General features: G+C 38.6%; 1 protein-coding gene across 1 annotated transcript in view; it reads right to left on the bottom strand.

The window, feature by feature from the left end:
- Positions 1-9942: 9942 nt before the first annotated feature.
- Positions 9943-22010, bottom strand: part of plxna2 (plexin A2) — a 185074-nt gene continuing 173006 nt past the window's right edge. The window contains exons 28-32 of the mRNA XM_072366282.1: positions 19226-19416; positions 18896-19065; positions 18564-18776; positions 18113-18263; positions 9943-14313 (exon numbers count right to left, since the gene is read on the bottom strand). Of these exons, the coding sequence (XP_072222383.1) occupies positions 14218-14313; positions 18113-18263; positions 18564-18776; positions 18896-19065; positions 19226-19416 (821 nt within the window). The 3' untranslated portion in view covers positions 9943-14217. The remainder of the gene's footprint in view (positions 14314-18112; positions 18264-18563; positions 18777-18895; positions 19066-19225; positions 19417-22010) is intronic.

The following is a 22010-nucleotide window of genomic DNA, read 5'->3' as shown; positions in this document are numbered from 1 at the left end:
ACAGATTTGGATACTGTTCATATTGTGACATACCATCAGTTTGTTTTTTCTCCCCAACAGAATCATAGCAGTGTATATGTTTTACATTGCTCTGTTTTTTGTTACTCAGAAGTGTTGCACAGCAGATTGCTGTGGGAGTCTGGATGGAGAAGACGGAGGTATTGCCTGCAACATCACTATCAAATTGATTTGTAATTATCTATTATTCGTTTACTGTAACTGTCTGTCATACAGAGTGTTCCTAAGCAGACACATGGTAATGATTGTGGTGTTTTCATAATAATGGTGAGTGAGCATAATGCCTTATAAAGTAATGTGGCACATGTTTTTTTTTTCTTTCTTTTTTTTGATAATTAATTTGTAATTGCATCTTTAAGCCAAGAATTATTTCAGTCTTAAGTCAATTTTGTTCCAGCTACAGAAGCTGGAAGTACTGATTTAATAATACATTGAATGATATAGTATTTTCCATGGCTCCAATACAATTGAAGAATGATGTTTGGCTCATGTAGAGCAATACAACGCAATTCAATGACTTGAAATCAATACAGTAACTTTTTTGAAAAAAATAAACCAGTGTTACTATGAAGTAAATAAATGGATTGTAGACAGTGCTCTGTTTTCTATGTATGCAATATGTCATGTCTTTTCTAATATGCAATTTATTGTAATGATCTGCACTACATATTTCAGTGTTAATATGTGCCCACTTTTTCACTGAGTAGTCAACTGTCAGATATTCCCTGTGTCTTGCATGTATTGATTGAGAATTTATCATCACTACAGTATGCCTGGTGCTTTGCCATGGATGCTTGCTTTGACTTCAGTATTGTAAGTATCTTAAAAAATAAAAAAAATGATATCACTACTTTTTAAAAAGAAATTATACACTGCAATAATAAGTGCAAATGTCAATCCTCTCTGGATCCCCATAAAACAAACTGACACAATTATGGTCCACAGGCCCTGCCACCGACCACATGTACCACAAGAGGCCTTACAGCTTTCCACCCAGAGAGCAGGTTAATGTGAGTGAAGATTAGTGCATGAGAACAAAATATCTACTGTTTACAGTCATGTCTTTGTGTGTCTTGATTAAGGACAATAATGATTGCATGGACCAACATGATGTGGTCACCACAAGCAGAGATGTTGGGATCCTGAGTGAAGACACGTCTTCCAACAGGCTTGTGGTAAGGACATGCAAAGGATCAAGAAACAACAAATCTTATTTAATATACTTAACCAGAATAATTATGTTTAACATCTAAATGCTGTTTAATCAAATTTTAGGAAAGGGCTCAGCAAGCTGAACGCCAAAGAAGAGTCTCCAATGACCTTCTTTTAACGTCCATCACTTAGGATAAAGGCCTACTGCAACATCTTGGAGTGAGTTTGAAATTAAAATTTGAGTGGCATACTGTAACTAATTTTGGCCGACACATGATAAATTAATTATTTAAGTGAATCATTTTCTGTTCACCTAGTGTTTGTACATTTACTTTGAGCATCCTCTCAAAAAATATATATATTTACAGGCGATCATCGCAGGAAAAGTTTCATCATCCTGGGCAACATCAAGGGCAGGGTTAAAATTTTATTGTTTGTACATTGTTTATGACAGTCTCTCAGCGTGAATGTCCTTTTACTAATTGCTATTTGCTAATGAATTTTGTCTCATCAGTGAGAAAAAGCTGCTACCCCATTTTATGTCCAAAAACATGAACAAGGAGGCACAACAGAAAACGGACACATGCAGAACAACTTGCATTGAAAGACATTTAATGTTGTGAATCAACCGTTAAAGTTGTTAAAATCGCTCCCATTATTTCTTTGTTTCCCTTTTGTTCACGTTCTAAGCGCCATGGGCCTCTACAGCCAGCTGGGGGCGTGGTTTGTAGTGGGTGTGTTTTGTAGTGGCTCTGGCTCTACAGCTAGCTGGGGGCGTGTTTTGTAGTGGGCGTGTTTTGTAGGGGCGTGGTTTGTAGTGGCTGTGGCTGCAGCTAAACCTTACTCAAAACGGGGACTGTCCCCGTAAATAGGGGACATCTGGTCACCTTATGCTACCTATAGTGAAAAGGCTATGGGAGTGAATGGGAGGGAGATGACTTGCGGTTTTTTTAATGCCCAACCTGTATTGTTGGATTGCTGGACATAGTGGTTCATGAAAGGCTTTAATTCTCAGAGATAACTTTAAACTGCCATTGGAGAAGAAGAGCAAAATACTGATTGAGATGAAAGCACATACCCAGCGGTCATCAAGCTAGCACTAGTGACATAGCAGCGCTAGCAAAAGGGGCAAATAAATAAAAGATGCAACGTCCATGATCTTTACATTAAAATGGAAAAAAGATGTATTTGTTTTAAAGTTATCTGGATGTTGGAAAATAATACGGACAATGTTATGTCACAAAAATATGTTTTGTAGCGGAAATATCTTCTAAAGTTAGCATGTTGATCTGTGAACCTGTAAATTTGTGTACCACGTTCTCTTCAAAATGGTAAAGTGAGTCAATGGCATTTAGCCTGCCCTCAATTCAACTGGAGAGGAAGATGAAGTGCCGCTGCCTAATGAGCACCTCTAATATATACAATTGAAACTTCTTGTCAATCATGTTGCAGGACCAGTACTCAGTTAGTGACACAGTAAATACAACAACAACTCAAGCTATTGGCAAGCAAGAAGCTTATAAAATTAAGATAAGATGATAGGAGATGTGTTGGTTGGTAAGTTGGCTGGTTGGTAAGTTTTGAGACTGCACTGTCTTGCCTCACTTGTTTTTTTCAGACACAATATTTATAATGTCCTCTCTCCATCAAGCATTGCGGAGAATTTGGAGGATCGGTCCCCTCAGCAGGCCAAAATCATGTATTTATGCAATTATTTCTCTCTTGTAGATGTGAAGAAAATAAAACTAAGTAAATTAAACTTAGAAGTTAAACTTCTTCAAATACTGGTGTAACATTAAACTTGCTTCTCTACTGCAGGCCAAACATGTCACAGAGGTGAGATTCTTAAATAACAGGGTTTGTTAAAATAATTTCCTTCTTAAAGTTCCTGTGGTATTCTTCTAGTACCTCGGAGGACCTCTCAAATATTCACTCTTCAAGCTTCATCTCTATGTGTTCCAGAAATATTCCCTGCTGCCCTCGCCTGAAGATCCCACCAAGGACAAAGCCCTTACCGAAGACTTTGCCCATGACGCCTTTCCTAAAGGCCCTCAGGCTTCAGCCACTCAAACATTGATGTTTAATATTGTAGCTTAGAGATAATTCAAAATATCTCCAATGACTCCAGTATCCTTCTTTGTTCCTTAAAGGGAACCCTGACTGTGAAGACCAATAGGTATGAATATACTTTAATGTTTGCCTTATACTTATGGAAGCTGAGAATGGCTATAGATTATTTATTTTTTTATGCACTGTTATCTCGTGATAACAACTTATTATCTCGATATAACAAGATTGTTTTCTCCTGATAACAAATGAATTATTTTGTTATCTCGATATAACAAAGATTGTTTTCTCCTGATAACGAATTAATTGTTACCTTAGCTGAAGCAGCCAGCTAAGGTAACAGAAATTGTTATTTCTTTAGTTCTCACACATAACACTGCTGGGTTGATGACGTAAATTCGTTGCTTTGTCCCCTGAGCCGAGCCGCTTTCGCTGTTTACTCACTGGCTTCCAGGAGCGAGAAAAGCACAAGAATAGGGGTGTGTATATGACGGCCAACTGATTTTCCTTTTGATACTGAAAAAACAAAATCATGTCCAATAATAAAAGGAGAAATGAGAAACGGGAAACGACTCGTTTTTTTAATTTTCAAAATGAAAAACAGAAAAGAAATAACAGCTTGTTTCGACAGGATGTTTCAAGATGAAGACTTGGAATTGGAAAAAGAGGAGAGGAAAATTTTTGTCTGTGACTTTTTTTTTCTGTCCGTAAAACACAAGCGAGGACGTTTTGCCTTACCTGTCGCGCAAATTTTATTTGGATGAAACATTGATGCAAAAACAATGGTGTTGCACGAGTTTGCTGATTTTATCAGAGAAAAACAAACTAATTGAATGACGTGTGGTGATATTTCCACTGCTTTATGTTTTCAGTTTGGAGCGCCATGGCGGGGTTTTTCTGAGAGAAATGTATTGAGGTGGTGCGCTGAGCAGGGACTGGCAGACAGAAAATTATGCATACACTGTACACTGACATGTCGCTGCCATTAAGCGTAACTCGTTTTCCTCCTCAAAAGAGAACAAAACTTTCCCCATCCATTCCTCAACACGATTGAGCAACTTTCCATTGATGTGCTGTGGAGGGACGATTGACTTCCGGAAGATGGCGATCCGGGCCGGCAGCTTCTTTTAAGATGTAACTCGCTAATCCCAATATAACAGTTTAGACCTCAGTTTTAAGAATCAAATTGGGTACTGATATTGCCTATATAGTAAAGACTTAAGCCTTCATCAAAAGTTAAAGACCAGCACAAATTACTGTTTTTTAAAAAAAAAAAGATGACACAGGATAAAACCGATGCTGCAGCTAAGCTAGCCTTTAAGTGCTTCCCTCTGACCATGGATACTCAATGGAGACTTCCATGCCATCAACTAAAAGAAAATCTCCATCAACACCGATCAAAGCACCAGCGCCACCCAGCAAGGTAATGGTGTCCCAAAATGAGGAAACTAACAATGCAATTTTGGAAGCCATAAACAAGCTGACAAACAGGATTGATGACTTCGGTGTGCAGCTACTTGACAACATGATGATGGTGGCTAACATTTCTAAGCTGGCTGAGATGAATGCAGCTGATATAAAGGACTATAAAGCTAAACTATCTGGTCTGGAAAAAGAAAATGTGGAGCTGAAGGAAAGATTGTTGGAGCTAGAATGCTATAAGCGTTGATTGAATTTGAAAATCCAGGTCTTGAAAGAAAAGAATAGCGAAGATACCCATACAGAAGTCCCCAATACTTTAGCCAAGATCGCGCCACATTTGGCCTCATCAATTGGAAACGTAGTGGATACAGTGCACCGTCTGGGAAAAAGGGAAGAGGGGAGACATCGTCCAATAATGATCCAGTTCAGCATGAGACACCATTGTGATGCCTTCTGGAAAATGACCAAGGATTCCAAAACATGCAAGGATCTGGGCATCCACTTCAAAGAAGATCTCAGCAAACCAGACCAGGACGCAAGAGCTTCAGTTTGGACCAAAATGGAGAAAGCCAGGAGAGAGGGGAAAAATTTCTACTACAGAGGGCACATCTAATTCATCAACTTAGTTCGGGTATTCCCTGAATGACTGACCCAGTTGAAGAGTATATCATCAACACGCACTGTCACAGAAGGAACACAATGTGTTGAGTTCTAATTCTAAACCAGTTTCTATTCCTTCATTTCTAAAGTGTCTTCTGTTTAAATAGGCAAATTCAAAGTTCAAATGTTGGATACAACCTATTTGATAAGTTAAAATGATGTTTCTTGTTGAGAGGTCAACTGATCTGTTCTGAATTCAGTTTTAGGGTGTTTAGTGGTTCACCTTTGCAAACTAAATCCTTTACTTGAGCACTATAAATGCAGTTAACTTGAGGTAATTTTTTCTTTTCCTTCCGTCTTATGTCATTATTTCTTTCAAATTTGAATTGTGTTTCTTAAAATACTAGGGACTTGAGAGATAGTGTTAAAAGAAAATCAATATTTTTGTTTTGCAAAAATGTGACAAATAACTGCATAATCTTACAAGAAACTCACTCTATTGAAGCAGATGAGAACTTTTGGTCTAATCAGTGGGGGGAGAAAATAATTCTTTGTCATGGTACTAATAAATCAGCTGGTGTAGCTTTTTTATTTAAAAACTTAAAAAATAAAATAGAAACTCATAGGAAAGACAACTTAGGTCACTGGGTAATCTGTGTTCTCAAAATGGAAAATAGCTTCCTGATACTATGTAATGTTTACAGTTATCACAGTGCTACTCAAAATAAATCTTTATTTACTGAAATAACCAGTCATTTGAAGGAACTCTCTCAAAGATACTCTACAAATAATTTTATCTCAGGAGGAGATTTTAACATGGTGTATATGATTGGCTCGATAGATCACCCTCTAAATTCCAATCCATATAAATTCAGTTTTGCATAACTTTTGTTTGAATCTTAACCTAATAGATCCTTGGAGCGAAGCACATCCACTTGGACAATCCTTTTCCTGGTTTAAACTTGATGGCTCAGCTAAATCCCATATTGACATTTGGCTAATCTTAAACAATATAATGCAAAATAGTGTGGATGCTGGTATATCACCTGCACCTTTATCTAATCACTGTCTGATACAGCTTAATATAACAACTCAATTGGAAAAATCCCATAATAGACGTTACTGGAAGTTTAACTCAACCCTGCTCAACAATGAAAAATTTAATGACGAAATTCTTGAACCTCTCAGTTTAATACTTACTGATGGAAATTTGAATTCTTACACAGAATAATGGGAATTTTTTTAATTTAAAGTCCTCCAAATCTCGATCAAACACAGTAAATTATTAGCCATCCGAAGTAAGCAAAATTAATTAGAAATTATCAGAGAACTCAGTCAAATCTGCTCTTAACCTTTTTTTAATGATGATGTTAAACAGCGCAGAAAGATTTTACAATCTGATTTAGATTACATTTTTATTAAAAAAGCTAAAGGAGCATATCTAAGATCCTGAGCCAAGTGGATCAAGGATGGTGGGAAAAGTACTGCATATTTCTGTAGATTTAAAAAAAGTAAAACAAGAAAGAAATGCGTGAAATTACAACAATCTATATTCTTCCTCTTCTAATAAACCAATGGCTGAAACATTTTACCAATCTATTCAACATTTTATTCCTAAAATAGATGACAATTATAAGCAAAGATGTGAGGCCAAAATTAGAATAGAGGAATTGGATAAAGCATTAAGTGCTTTGTCCAAAGATAAGGCTCCAGGCTGTGATGAACTTACAGGGAACTTCTACAAACATTTTTGGATCCACATTAGAATCCTTGTGTTTAAAATGCTCTCAGAAATATTAGAAAAAGGCTCTGTAACACATACTATGAAACAAGATATAATCACACTCATTCCTAAACCAGGAAAATAACTCTTCTTGATAATTTAAGACCTATAACCACTGTTAAATAATGATTACAAACTCCTCAGTCACGTTTTTGCCAACAGGTTAAAAATAATTTCTGACACTCAATCTGGATTTTTAAAAGGCCGTTCTATACATAATAATATTCGCCTTATCTAAGAACTAACTGACTATAGCCACTTATTTGAAAATTAAGGTTTTGTATCATTTTTCGACTTTTACAAAGCTTTTGATTTTATAAATGAAAATAAGTCTGAAGCAAAAAATCTTAATATTTGGGAGAAACTACAAAAATGTAAAACTTGTTTAAATAAGTGGATACACAGAGATTTATCGATTCTGGGAAGGATATTTCTCACGAAAATGGAAAGTATTTCCAGGCTTATATATATCCCTTTTATACATTAGGTATACCCAATTCAGCTATCAAATCTATGAATCGGATTAACTTTGACTTCATATGGAAGCAAAAACACATTATATAAGACAAGGTAAAATAATCAAAAAGTTTGAAGATGGAGTTTGCAAGCTATTGAATTTGATAGCCTGAACGGCACTCTAAAAATTAACTAGCTCCGGTCATTTTTAATAAATCAAAATACCCTATGGTTTCATATTCCAAGTAAAGTATTTTCAGGTCTGGGGGATATTAATTTCCTTCTTAAATGTGATTTTGATGTTAAGAATCTCTTATCTAAAAACTAAGCCATCTTTCCCTTTTTTTCACAAGGAACTTTGCCAATTTTTCTAATCTGTGAAGCTGATGGACAAACCGAAATATGTGGAACTGTATCATATGTTCAACAATCTAAAAGATCTTATATGTGAGTGAATAATTACTGTGAATAATACTGTGCTGGTATGCTTGAACTTGTCAGGAAACGCAGGGGCAGGAAGGTAGAACCCAGACGCAGAACTTCAAAATTTAACAAAGGTTTATTCCAAGAATCAACATTGCAGCAAAGCTGGAAAAAAATAGAAACTAGGAAATGCACAAGAAAACTAATGAAACTAAACTATGCAAAAAACTTGGGTGGAAACAACGAGAGAACAACAAGAAGTATACGGCGAGCATGACGGTGAGGATCTGACAAAGAATGAGAGGAGACTTAATGCTGTGGAGGGAGTGATTACTGATCAAAGACACCTGAGGATAATTAACACTGGAGATGGGTGTGGAACTTGAGACTAACAGGAAACTGAGGGAAACAGGAAATGACAATGAAACTCATGGAAACTAAACAGACTAGAAACAAGAATACAAAACTCCATCCATCCATTTCCTATACCGTAAGTCAGTCGGGTAGCGGGTGGGCTGGAGCCTATCCCAGCAGTCATCGGGCAAAAGGCGGGGTACATCCATCACAGGGCCACACAGAGACAAACAAGACAGACAACCATGCACGCTCACACTCACTCCTACGGACAATTTAGAGTCACCAATTAACCTGACATGCATGTTTTTGGACAGTGGGAGGAAGCCGGAGTACCCGGAGAGAACCTACACATACACAGGGAGAACATGCAAACTCCTGCCCCAGGCAGGGATCGAACCTGGAACCCTCTAACCACCACACCAGAATACAAAACTAAATCAGAAAAACTCAAAAACACTCAAAAGATCCTGACAGAACTTTGGAAACAATTTGACAGTAATGCCATTTTTGTTGTATATACTGTTCAGAACAATAACAATAATAATAATAATAATAATAATAATAATAATAATAATAATAATAATAATAATAATAATAATAATAATAATAATAATAATAATAATAATAATGTGTGGGGACAGGATCGCTTCCGGGTCACCACCAAAAAAGTCACATACCATAAATAAACATTGGGCTGCTTTTGGGTTTAATTTTCAATCCAAAGGAAACGAGGAGAGTGATGTAAGCATACACCGCTTTCCAAGTGACAAGAAGAGAGGAAAGGAGTGGGAAATTGCTTGTGGACGTGTACAACTTCCAAAGAACCCACACCTATGTTCTCGCCACTTCTCTCCAGATACATTTAATGCATTTTGCCGACCTAAATGCCGTGCCTACACTTTTTTTTTACTTAAATGGACGAAACGGCCCGGGAAACGAGTTAAACGCCATCGGAAGGAGATGCTAAATGTTCTCCTAAAAGGATATCAACGACCCCCTCCTAGATGTATCATCTGATGGCGAACCATCAGGCAGGGCCAAGATCACGGAGGAAGCTGACGACGAGTCACCCGATCAGTCCGTAAGTCTTCAGGGTTCTCCTCCTCGCTTACATCTCTCTCAGGTTCAAATTGAAAAGGTTGCACAGATGATGTGGTTTTGCACCATAGGGAAAAAGGAATGGGACCGGCCCTGGTGCAACGCTGTGACCTCACTACCCAGACAGGATTGTGACATAAACAACAATGGCGGCCTACTAGTGAAAATATTTGTTTCTAATTTTATACAAACTAAAATATTATGAGAGGTTTTAATATTGTTTATACAGCTGGTACAAACATTGATCATATAGGACACTGACATCTTGGTAGACGGGGTTCCTTTTAACACTGCTGAATTTGAACACAGGCATTCACACACCAATTAATCCCAGCATTAAAACCACTGGCAGCTAAAGTGATTAATGCTGCTCATCTTGTGACATGTTCTGGTGGGAATACTTGGATCCTGCCATTCACATGCATATCATTTTGAAACTTGCCACCAAAATGAACATTTAGCAAACAAGTAAGTACTATTAAATGATGTTAGGATTTCAGAGTCATTCTTCTTAAAAAGAGGACCCCCCCCAAATGGATAAGGAATTTGATTCTATGTCATTTTTAACCAGCAAAGTTTATTTATATATAACAACAGTACAAAGTGAATCCTTGGCTTGCAAAATAGGTGTGCTTCATATTTACAATAGGTACACAATAATATATTATAATAACAAAATCAAAGCAAATTAAAAAACAAGAGAACAACCTTTTTTAAATACTTTAAGTTTCTTACAATTTTCACAACACTTTTATAAAACAAGAACAGACAGCCATTATTATTATCATTATTATTATTATCATCATCATCTTAATCATCATCATTGCCAGTAATTACTATTTTACAGTACTCCAGTGTCTACAAAGGGTTTTTACAATGTGTTTGAAATGGAAGGATACTCGTTTTATATTGAAACTAATACACGGGATTTCAGTTCTTCTGTCTAATGCCATATAGCAAGCAAGCAAATGGACAAACAGAAAAAATAAGGTAATGCTTTCATTTGGAGAAGGAATGACATGTGCCAATCAAACTCACAACACCGTCAGTTTGGCAACACGTTTTCACTGGAAGCAAACAACGTGCACAAAGCAACTTCAATTATGCATGAGCTTCATCTGAAATGATGTGTTTAGGAACATCTCTCCACATATCAACTGGTAGTCAAATGGAATTCTGCACTGCAGAAAGAAACTTTCCTCTTCGTTCAAAATGAGTGTACAGCTTGGAAATAGAAGCAACCGATTACGTACAAATAAAACAATGAAAAAAAATCTCTTTCACAAAAAGGTGCATTCAACTGTGATATAAGACATTTACAAAAGGAAGAACTGCTGTTAGACTAAATTATGGCGCGGATCGATACGGAACACAAGGCATAACGAAAGCATGAATCAAAATGCATGCAAAAATCTCGCTCGAGACAAAGAGAAACATCCTGATATAAATGATCTCTGAGAGAAAAATCAAAGCCATACGTAACCAGTTTGTGTGCCTGATTTTGTTCATCACACTCCTGCATAAAGAGGAGCTCATCTAACAATTGGAAGGACTATCAAACATGTAGTTCATTCCTTGGAAGAGGAAAAGGCATTAAGGTCCTGTTAAAATGACAAAAAGCATTACTCCATACAAGCAATGTGAGGTATGAGGAGGATACAATTCTATTTGCTGAAACTGGGAAGACGCCTTAATTGAAAGGAAGAAGCTTTATGTTTTGCTAATGTGCTGTATATGTGCATCACTGTGTACCTATAGATGTTTATTCGAAGATTAGGGAGTGAACAAAGGTGCAATGAATTCAAAAAAGAAGAAAAAAAAAAATGAAGACCTCAACTCATAATCATCGTGTATCTTGAAGTTATGTTATCACGTTAAAATTAAGACTAAAATCATGAGTACTCATTCTCATCATTAGTAGAAGATATTTCAAACGTGAAATCAGGGGAAAACTATATATTTAAAAAAATAATTCCTATGAACTAATAGAATGGAAACAACACAATTTTTAGATTGAATCCTGCTTTTTTAATTAATTAAGGAGGTACCTCTTCCCTTTCCTTTAACCAAAGGGCAGATATTGCAGAGGGTCTAATTGTACTGGAGGCACAGAGGGAAGAATGTGAGACAAAATATTACATCAGGCAAAAGCTGCAGGTTCATTTAGTTGTTCTAAAAACAACACCAAGTTTTGAGGTTTCATCTGAACACAGAGGCCTGGTGCGCTTAAAGTTTGGTGTGATTTACCCTTTTTGTGGCTATTCTGACATCACTGCATTTAGCATTCACTAATCTACTTTACATAAAGTCAGAATTATGAGATAAGATCCCCATTTCCCCTCTTTTTTGTGGGCACTGTGCTTCTTCTGTAAGCAGGTGCTTTTTAGCCAAGGAAACAAATTCCAGCTCCTCTTCCCCACTTCTGCCCCCACTGGCCAAACACAGTAATAGCGTGTCAATCCTCGCCTCACCTGATATTTCTCGGTGTCTGTTAGTTTGATGTTTTCTCCTGATCACACTGTGCACACAACTGACTCAGATCAAAGAGCAGCTTCAAAGCTGGAGCAGGAAACTAGAGCTAAAGGGGTTCTCTCTCATTCTACCCTCCATCGCTCCTCATTTCTCTTCAAAAGGCCTGGGCAAGCCGAGCGCTGGGCAAGGCAATGTCTGCCTCAGCCAGGCCGAAACCTCTTCACCTTTCCTTTTACTTTATGCCACAGTTCCCAGCTGAGTGCCGGTGCCAGGTATCACAGAGAAACCACTGGGGCCCGTGGCACAGGAAGGATCGTGTCCTTGCCAAAAACATATAAGATCAGGGACACTAAGCCGGTGGGTATCTAAGGCCACAGAGAAAAGAAGCACCTTTCACCCACCTTTTCCATGCTCTCAACAAACACAATTGCAATATATTGTACTTTAAAACTACCTATTTTCAAGTACTTGATGTAAACAACAAGCGAACATATGTCTTGGAAGAAAATGAAATCACCTATCCACAGGACGGAATCTACAGTTTGTTGACATCCAGCGAAAGTCTGGAAGCTTCTATTAGCCTTTTAGCTTCTGAATGGTTGAAGTCATGAGATACAGACACACAGCATGAAACATACTTGTGGTTTTTCCAACATCTGTTATATGTTTTCTTCCCATCCTCAGTTCTCTTTTCTCCTGCTTATGTTTCGTACCTTTCACACCTTTCAAAACTTCAGCATTCCAGTTTTTTTTCAGCTTCAACTTGAACCAGCTACACACTCAAAATGTGTCCTCCGTAAAGCATAAACCGATTTAGACACGTTAATGAACAGTTTGAAACACAAGGATCTTTTGGCACTTAGTCAAACTATATCCACACAGTTTTCTCCTTCTCTGGGCTAAAATATAGGTGGTACTTGGATAAAATCTTCCTTCAACCGCAGTAACATCTCAGTTGGCCAGCTAAGCACACATGACTCATTGGCACTTGATAAAATCCCAAATGGAGCCTTAAGCACTCTTAATGTGCAATAGCATACATGTGGTACACATAAAAGTTGATCAAGATCCCTAAAAGATGCACATAGTGGGAATGTTATGGGAGTGTAAGCCCACAGAACCCAACCGCTTTCACCTGGGTTCAACTAGCTGCTACTATGTCTGTACACAATGTTCTTAGCAGGCTGCAGAGTTACAGCAGTGATGGGCACCATGCAGATGCTCACTCTCCTGTAGCAGAAATTATTTAGGCGAAACAAGTTGGAACGAAGAATGGACAAAGCCGGAATGGACAAAATCGAGTTCCTCACAGGAAAATCTACTGCAAATATCTATGAAGCTCAGTTCAACTGAGCCAATATTTGTTGCAAAACTAAAAAAAAACAAAAAAAAACTTACAAACAAATTCAAAGAAAAAGTACATTCACATACACTGATTGGCAATTATGGACTGGTACATACACAGATGATCTAACTGCTGAAGGAAGCCTTTGACACCAGAGTGATGCTGATCTGTAGTTGCCTCCTAAATACACTATGGACTTCATCTCCATCATCCTCAGTTTAGATGCAAGCATGCTGGCTGAACTGTGACCACAAGAGGAGTCCCATTGACTCTCATGATAATTTCCTGTACACTTCTGATTAAATACAAAACTGGGGTTTGTCCATGCTGTGTGAAGCATCAGCCCAAAGGAGGGAAGGAGTATGAGTAGAAGACGTGGACCACGACCTGTATTACCACCACTTTGCCCTGATGTAGTGCCAAACAAAAACAAATGTTGTTTGGGATGACTGGTGGATGTTTTCTGACTGCAACTGATAATATTCAAATGTACAGAGTAGAAAAATAAAATCTCAGCTGTCCAACATGAGATCTGCCTTTCGCCTTTTTTTCCCCCTCCATTTCACACTCAGATGAGAGTTGTGACTTAGTGGAGACTAAATCTGTTTCTCCATTTGCTCTCACAGTCCTCAATATGACACACACTCATGCACACCCACACATGTGAACACCCACACGACATACAGTTTCCTGCCAAACTGAAAAAATGTCCTTTGAGAAAAACTACAAAAACAAAACAAAGCCATGTTGTTGCTTTCTTTGCTGATTTCTCTTATATATACCAATGTCATTTCCAGCCCAGAGCCTCCGTCTCAGTCTGGGCGCCCTTTGCTGGCACCATCATAAAAGAAGGTGGGAGAATTACAAACTAAAGCAGTTGTATGTTTGTCCGACTGTGGATAAAGAGGTCCCAGGTCTGGATCGTGGTTGCAGTTCCCACGTTGAAGGGTAAGCAACGACCTTTTCGCAAGGTCCTGTAGAGACTGTGGTCCTGTTTCTCTCTTTCTCTAAGTAGAGGTCACCCTCAGCTCTCCAGAGACATGGCAGAGATGAGCTGCTCCACCTTGTAGGACAACCTCTGCTTTCTCGCCTGCTCATCCTGCTCCAGGGCTGCAGTGATCTGTGCAAAACAAAACAAAAACTGTGGTCAAATACCACCCGTAAAAATAAAAAGTCCCTGATCAGGTGGCAATTAATAGAAAATGGCCTGCTTCCAAACGCCACTGTAGAGCAGAGTATTTTTTTTTATAGGCTTTTATGTGGACATCACTTGAAAGAGAAAGCAAAGTATTGCCTCTGTCTGTGAAAACATTCAGATATACTTTTGCATTAGTCCATTTTTGTTTTATCTTCTGAGTCCCATCTTTTAAATTTGGCATATGTCAAGTTGCGTTCAAAAGACATTCAGACAGGCTTTCCTCTTTGTTCTCTCATCTAGCGTCTGCATTGTCAGGATGCGTCTGCGTTAGTGTGACACCAACATACATAAAAAGGACCCTTCATACTATTAGAAACCGAAACACTAATGCCTTCATTTCCTTTGATATGGATCCATGTGTTAAAATGCTGCAGCCCATATCGACACATGGTTTCTGAATTGTTTGTGTGTATTTGTTTGCTCCCGTAGACTACACCAGAATGGTATGCTTTACTAAATAATTGATATTTCAAACAAAATAATTCATTGAGCCATCTTATGCAATATGTAATTCTGAGGTGATACATAAAATATAAATTTGGGGGAAAAGTGTCAACTACAATGTACTTTTCATTCATGTCAAGTCTTATTTGGAGTTACTGAATTCATTTTCTTGGGCTTCTTGCTCATATTCAGGCTGACTCAGTGGTGAATGTGCTGGGTATTCAGCCATGTGAAGTAAGATTCCAAAATGTAGGGAGCAGAAATGATCAGTTCCAAGAAAACTGAACGGTGTGGGGAAGAACAGTTCATCACTGCACATTAAGCCAAATAGCAAGATTACCCATCAGACAAAAAAGAAAATAAGAGAGAGTTTGCAAAGATTTAAACATATTTTCTTCCAGTTATTTATGTTAGCCTTATATATAACATCTCAAATTTACTTTTCAAACGAAAAATATTCTCTATTATCTTAAAACTAATAACTCTTGGCAAGCAATGCTAACTCTGGTTTTGTTAGCAGCTGTGAAACTAAATTGTTAATGTTAGCTTTTTGGTGCTATGGCAGCAGTTAGACTTATATTGGTGATTGAGTGACAAGCATAATGCATAGAGAGTGCTCTGTTTTCTTTTTGGTGATGTTGCAGGATGCTCCGAATAGAGATTTTTTTAAAAGAAAAGTTTCCTTTGCTGACAGTCCCTGAACAGGGAACAGGGGGAAGGGAGTACTGTTGGAGCTTCTCAAAGTCAAGGAAGGATCCTTTATGTCTGGGTTTCTAAGATGCTGTGTCATAAAATCTTGCCAAAGGATTGTTCTGATGTCAGTGATCTTTTGAAGGACTTAATCCTCCTTTTGGAGAAATTTTATGGATGCTTCTGGGTATCCTTAGTGTTTTCAAAGCACCCGCAGTCCTTTGTAAATGTTAAGGACAGTGCAGATGGAAGATGCACCGAGATTGGAGCAAAATGTATTCTTCTTAATCTTTTGTTTGTATGTTTTCTCTCTATTAGTTGCCAACCTAAAGTTGGCAACTAATCTTCCATAAAAAGACAGAAAAGTATATTAACAGCATTTATAAATGCCTGTTGGGTAGCCAGCTAATGGCTACAAACTATTTAACAGTCTATTAAGCTGAGCTATTTAATTTTTCAAGTCAATTGAAAAATTCAAGTCAAAGTCAAGGATGCGACTTTTGAGAAGCACCTTGTTTGACACTGTGTCTGAGTGTATGTGTATTTTATATATGGTTTGTACAGTTTTACATTACTGCACATAAAGTGCAGTGTATATTTTTCTGCTTTTAGGCAAACCATCATGTCTCAGGTGAAGGGAATCTATCTTGCTCAACCATACAGGACCACACTCTTACATTTGAAGAGTTTAATCTTGATGGGTTGATAACCTACCATGTTTTTACAGCATGCTTGAAAATTGTGTGTCTGGAAAAAATATCAGGAACTGTCTTTTTTAGCAGAGCAGTCCATTATATGCTGCCTGATCTGATGAAGAAGAAAGTATCTGTCTGCCCACCTACCCTCTTCCACTCATCTGCTTAAGTGCTCTTAAAGGCTGGCAGCTACAGTCATAACGTATCCTCCTCCTCGTCATGCCCGATTGTAATCTATTATTAATCTGTAGCCCTTTATGCAGGTGCAGCTCCTTCCGCCATCTCCCAAATCCATTTAAGTAGGCTGCAGCTCTGGCCTGGTTAGTCTGACACACACACTTTGTGAAGGGCTGAGCAAGAATGTAGACCATTAATTGTGCTAGATGATGTTTTTCGCAGTGCACTCTACTGGATACTGCAGGACTGATGGCCCACAATGTATTTGTAAATGTCTCTTTGAATGTGTGCATCAGACAATGACGGCTGCAGAGGCAGCAAAAGAGCATGCATAAGATTCACTGGAGCAAAGGGGAAGCTGACTGGATAATGAGTAAAAAGAGAGGGAATATACAAGAGTGAGGGAGAGAGACAATAAGAAATAGAAAGAGAAAAAAAGGAGAGAGATACTTTGGTCGATTATAAATGTCAGGCTAACGCTTCCCAAAGGAGGAGCTGACATTAGCGCCAGAATGTCTCTATAAATGCTCTTTCTCTTACCTCCCTATCTTCCTCCCTCATTTTATAAACTTCCTTTGATGTATGTGTATGTTGCCTGTGGTTCTGCGCATAGTGCTCCTACTGTAAATATCAGAAAGCCAACTCTAAGTCAGCACAAGCAAAAGGACAGCCCAACATGCTGAGAGCATGTAGACATTTGCTTTCTTCTCCTCAGCTAAGGCCCGCTGCCTTGTTAAACTAAGGTCTCCCAACACCTTTGGGCTTTTGGGGAAGCCTGCTGAAGACTCTGAGCTGACCTCCCTAACTTTGTGATGAATGGCCAAGTTTCACCAAGGACATGACATTAAAGTGTGGGGCAGTCTTTTTTGTTCAAATTACAATCTGCCTGTAATTAGTGGCTGATTTACGATGGCAGCAGCTGATTGCACAATCAGTGCTTGGGACCGGTAAAATCTGCAAGTGAAGGAGCTCACGTACATAGTTCAGTGGATGGATTTGTCTGAGCTTAGCAAGCACAGCAGAAAAAAACCTGGTGGTTATAATGTGGTTATAAGGTAAATTCACTACAGCTCTATGTTTTCTTTTAGTAATCTTTCCTTAACCATTTTATAGTGACTGGAAAGAAGAATCTGTTATTCACCCAAGCATGCTTTATTTTACATCTAAAGTAATTTGACCTCTGCATCTATGCCCTCTTTTTTAAAATGTATTTGTATAAAACTCAGAATGTAGATAATAAATGCAGAATGTATAATTAACTACACTGATATCTATTTTTGCTATTTGTGTAATCTGCTCATAAATACACAAATGCATCTAAGTGGAAAAATTCAGTCCTTTTAATTTGGGGACACCTGTAATTACAGCAAATGCAGTTTAATACAACAAGTCACAGAACTGTCGAGGTTGCAAAACAAATCACTGTCAATTTAATTAAGAGGTCAGGCACGAGTGTCCCCTTTTCCCATCACTATGTCACAAAAAACTCACATCAAGGCACTTCAAAGATACAGCCCAATTCAAGCCAATTACAATCCAATTGTAATCCAATCGTAATCCCATAAATTCCAATTCATTAAATTCCAAATTCAGTTCAATTCATACAAAGCCAAAGGTTTAAGTCTAAATTTGACTGAAAAAGGAAAGAAAAAAGAAAACAAATGATGTATCAGTTCTGTACGCATATTATGGTTGTGTATCCAGGTTTCACTTACCTCCTCACTGTACTTGCTGACATAAGAGTAGATCTCATTGAGAGCACTGAGCATGTTGAACTCTGTGGAGTGGAGTCTGGCCTGTTCTGCCAAATAGGCATTCATGTCCTGGTCACTAATGGCTGGCAGCCGGTTGATGTCAGCGTAGTACCTGGGAAATCAGACAAGATGAAACATTTTGCATCACTTACTGAGTCAATATAATCATTTAACTGAGGTCTAAATTATTTTATAGTCACATTTTTTGGACCATTATACAGCTTTTACTGACAATCGATGCCCGCTAACATTCACTCACAAAGTGCTTTTACACAATCTGGTTGAGGCGTGTATGTAAGAAGAAAGAGCTTTATGAATCAATTTCCCCAAAGATCCAAGTTTTTATTATAAGGGGAGACAAAAAAAAGGTGTGTTGGGGGGTTAGGATAGTGGATAAAGTGTCTACTCCTACCTCTCTACCCAGCCCTTATAATTGGGGATATCTTTAGCGTAGAGCAGCTTATTTGATGGGGAGTCTTTGCCCAGGCGGTGCTCTGATGTGGAACATGAATCCATAAAGGTCTGAGCTACTACAGATAGGCAGGCGTCTGTGATGCTGCTCTTATGGATGTCAAACACAAACTGCGGGTTCTTGATCACATTCACCCAGAAACGCAACGGAAGGCTAAAAGATTGAGAAAAAGAGAACAAGTTAGGGACAGACAGGAGTTCTCAGACTTTCAAAAGCAGGTTGAATTTATACATGTATTGGTGTAGAGACCTATCATATTCCACTGTACTCACCAGTTGCTTTTCCACGTGTGACGTACGTCTGTATCGTAAATTCCGTGTTTGTCCGCTTGCTCATCCAGGAAGTCAAACATGTATTTGATGGCCAGGGGAAGAGTACTCCCTCGGTGGACTGTACTAAACAACGTCTCAAATAGATCGTCGACAAATTTTTGTAGTGTGCCCTGATAATGGAATGAGAATACATGTATATAAGCAGTACATGGGCACAAAAAGATTACACTAACAGTTTGAAAACCACTAATACGAAACATGTAAGACAACTGACTGTGTGCTCCAGGGATGTATTATAGTGTAGAAATGTACAGGAGAATACTGATGTACCTTGGTAGCTAGCAGCCTTGTCAGATAAATCTCAGAGACCATCTTGCTGCCTCGATCTCCTTCTTTCTGGTCTCCATGTTCATGGTTTTTCACCAAATGCCACACCTTCACGCCACTCTCTAAATCGGGGGTGATCATGGGAGCGCGAGAACGGAGGCTGTCGGGGCTCCCTGTGTAGCGGAATGAGGAGTCTGTCCAGAACAGAAAAAAGAAAGTTAAAAGTAAACGACTGATAACAAAATGCTTCCCTATGTTGCAGCGTCATGTGAATTTAGCATACCCACACTAGCATACACACATCCATCTCCAGTGGAACTAATTCAAAAGCTGAATCTTCTGTGCTCTCTCTGCTCTAAACTGTGGAAACTGATGACTGAGAAAACTTCATCGATGGATATTTTCTTAAGTAATGAAAAGGAAGGGAAGTCACAATCCTTTGTATAGTACCAATTAGTATCACTTATACGACACAAGATGTTTGACAACAAGGCTTCGATATCTTTTGGTCTTCCCTCATAAAGACATAATTAAGTGTGCAGGCCAGAAATAATACTGCATATTTATTCCTCTTTCTCTGTCTTGAATTATGAGATAACTATTGACTTTTTATCTCTCTCATCATTCATTCTCTTTCTTACATAATCCCTGCCTTATGGTTGTGTCTAGCCTCACTTAAAAGTGCTCATAATTGGCTCTTCCCTGAATGCCATATTGAAAATATCCCTGTCACACTCTAATCAATGTATCAAAAGATCCCCATGTTGTAAAGCACTGTATCCATCATCTATAAGCCCCGTTGTCCACTCTTGTGTTTTTACCTCCTTTCTACTCACTCACTCGAAATGATGCCGGTTTCAGTTTCTCTAATTAGTCAGCTGTGCTGTCTAACCAAGGCAGCAGGCATCTCTCTAGAGATTCAGGATCTGAAGATCCCAGTGAGGATATCTCTCACCTGGCTTCAAAGGCGAGCTGAACAACAAAGCATTTACTGCCATTAAAGCCCCTTATACCCTTCAAACAAGGCCAAACTGAACCTCTGGAGTGGCCACTGGGGACAGGGGGGGGGTTTGAGATCCCAAATCCTATCTTAATCCAGTCACTGCTCAAATATCCCTCTCTACGTCCTTCATCCTATCTGCACCCCCAGCTTTTTCCTAACTTCCTGAACAGTGGCCTGCAGTTCTTTCTTTTGCTTCAATCTCCAGCTCCTGAACACAGTCAGTCAGTAGGGGAGTGTGTTCAGGCTGATTTTAAAGCATGATGGTGGTGCTGGGGGGGAGAAATTGAGTCAAGATGCTAAGTGTTGAACGTGAAATTGGTATGAATCCATCAGCAGGTGTCAAGGCGCAGCTGTGCCTGCTGTGCCAACCCATGATTGATGAGGGCCAGGCTCATGTTAGCAGAGCTCCTCCTCACTACGCCACACACATCTACTTCCAGTGCCAGAGCATCCATAACAAAAATGGATCACAACTTTTAATATGACTTAAAGCTCCATTGTAACTACTATTTAGGTGTAAAACTCCACAACTTCCCATTAGGCTTTTATATGAAAATAACTACATTATACAGAGAATGCCTTATGTTGGTAGTTACCATTATCTTCCCATCTCTACCCGTAACTTCTACCATGTATTGTGTTGACTCAGTGCTCCTCAATCTTCGAAAGATCATCATATATAATCTTATTAAGTTCTATTTAATAACTCACTTCTCTTTATTTTACACTAAATACACTGAGAATAGAGGCATTTTCCCCCTAGTTTCCACAGATACCCACTCTTCCCAGTATTTGTAAATAAACTTAATTGCTAGTAGGGATGAGGATGCTCTTCGCTCGTTTTCTGTGTTAGGCAATTTAAAGGCAATGTTCACCTTCTATCCCCAATCCTGATAATTGGCCGTGCTCTCTTATCTTTTTCTGTTTGTGTGAAGTATCATTCACACAGAATAATTAGCAATCACGAGTTGCCTGGTGCTGCTGCTGAGTCTGTCTGGCAAAGAACCAAATTTGGCACAAGCTACAGGCGCATCTGAAGGATGTGAGTGCTTGTGTACAAGTACTTAGAGTGGTGTGCATGCATCCATGGCACCGCCCATAAAGTCATCTAGAAATATCATGGCCTTCAAGTCCCCATGAAATACTTAAAGTGTTTAAAGTGTTTTTTTTTAATATATTTTCAGCTATACATTACTTAGACACTGTGTACATAAACAGCCATGTATGAGAATGTCAGCTTAGGGAACAACCCTTGTTAAAATGTTTGTATTGGGAACACCTTGCAACGTCACAGATGCAGACAAAAGGTGTCAACTGTCTTGCTTCTCATTCATTATGGATGGGGTGACATCTTGCATTGCTTTGCTTTGCTATTGTAGGTTGTAGTGAAAAGTTGAGAACAGTTAAACTTCTCCAAGCATCAGCGTATGCCTGACTAACGGTGTATCTGAGCTTCTGACTCATTGTTGCTACAATTCCAAACACATACTGTCGAGCGTTAACACAAGCCCATCTGTGTGAATCCTGCCTTCCTGTTGCTATTATAATTTTAACAGTGAAAGCGTACCGTAACATTTCCACAGTTCAGCTAGCCAAACCAATGTTAGCAGGGTGGGGTTGAATGAAGTGCTTATGAACAGTCACTGTCTTAGTCACAGTCACAGTAGATAATGGTCACAGTGCTATTAATTTGAGTAATCGGAAGCTTTCCTGACAGCTCTTAGCTAAAGCTAAAAGTTAATGCCCTGTAGCAACGCAGTGCATTCAGAAACTTCTATTACAACA

Source organism: Leuresthes tenuis, unplaced genomic scaffold (assembly GCF_036924035.1).
Source record: "Leuresthes tenuis unplaced genomic scaffold, fLeuTen1.0.hap1 SCAF_16, whole genome shotgun sequence".
Classification (NCBI taxonomy): domain Eukaryota; kingdom Metazoa; phylum Chordata; class Actinopteri; order Atheriniformes; family Atherinopsidae; genus Leuresthes; species Leuresthes tenuis.
This window is presented reverse-complemented; position numbering and strand designations above follow the sequence as displayed.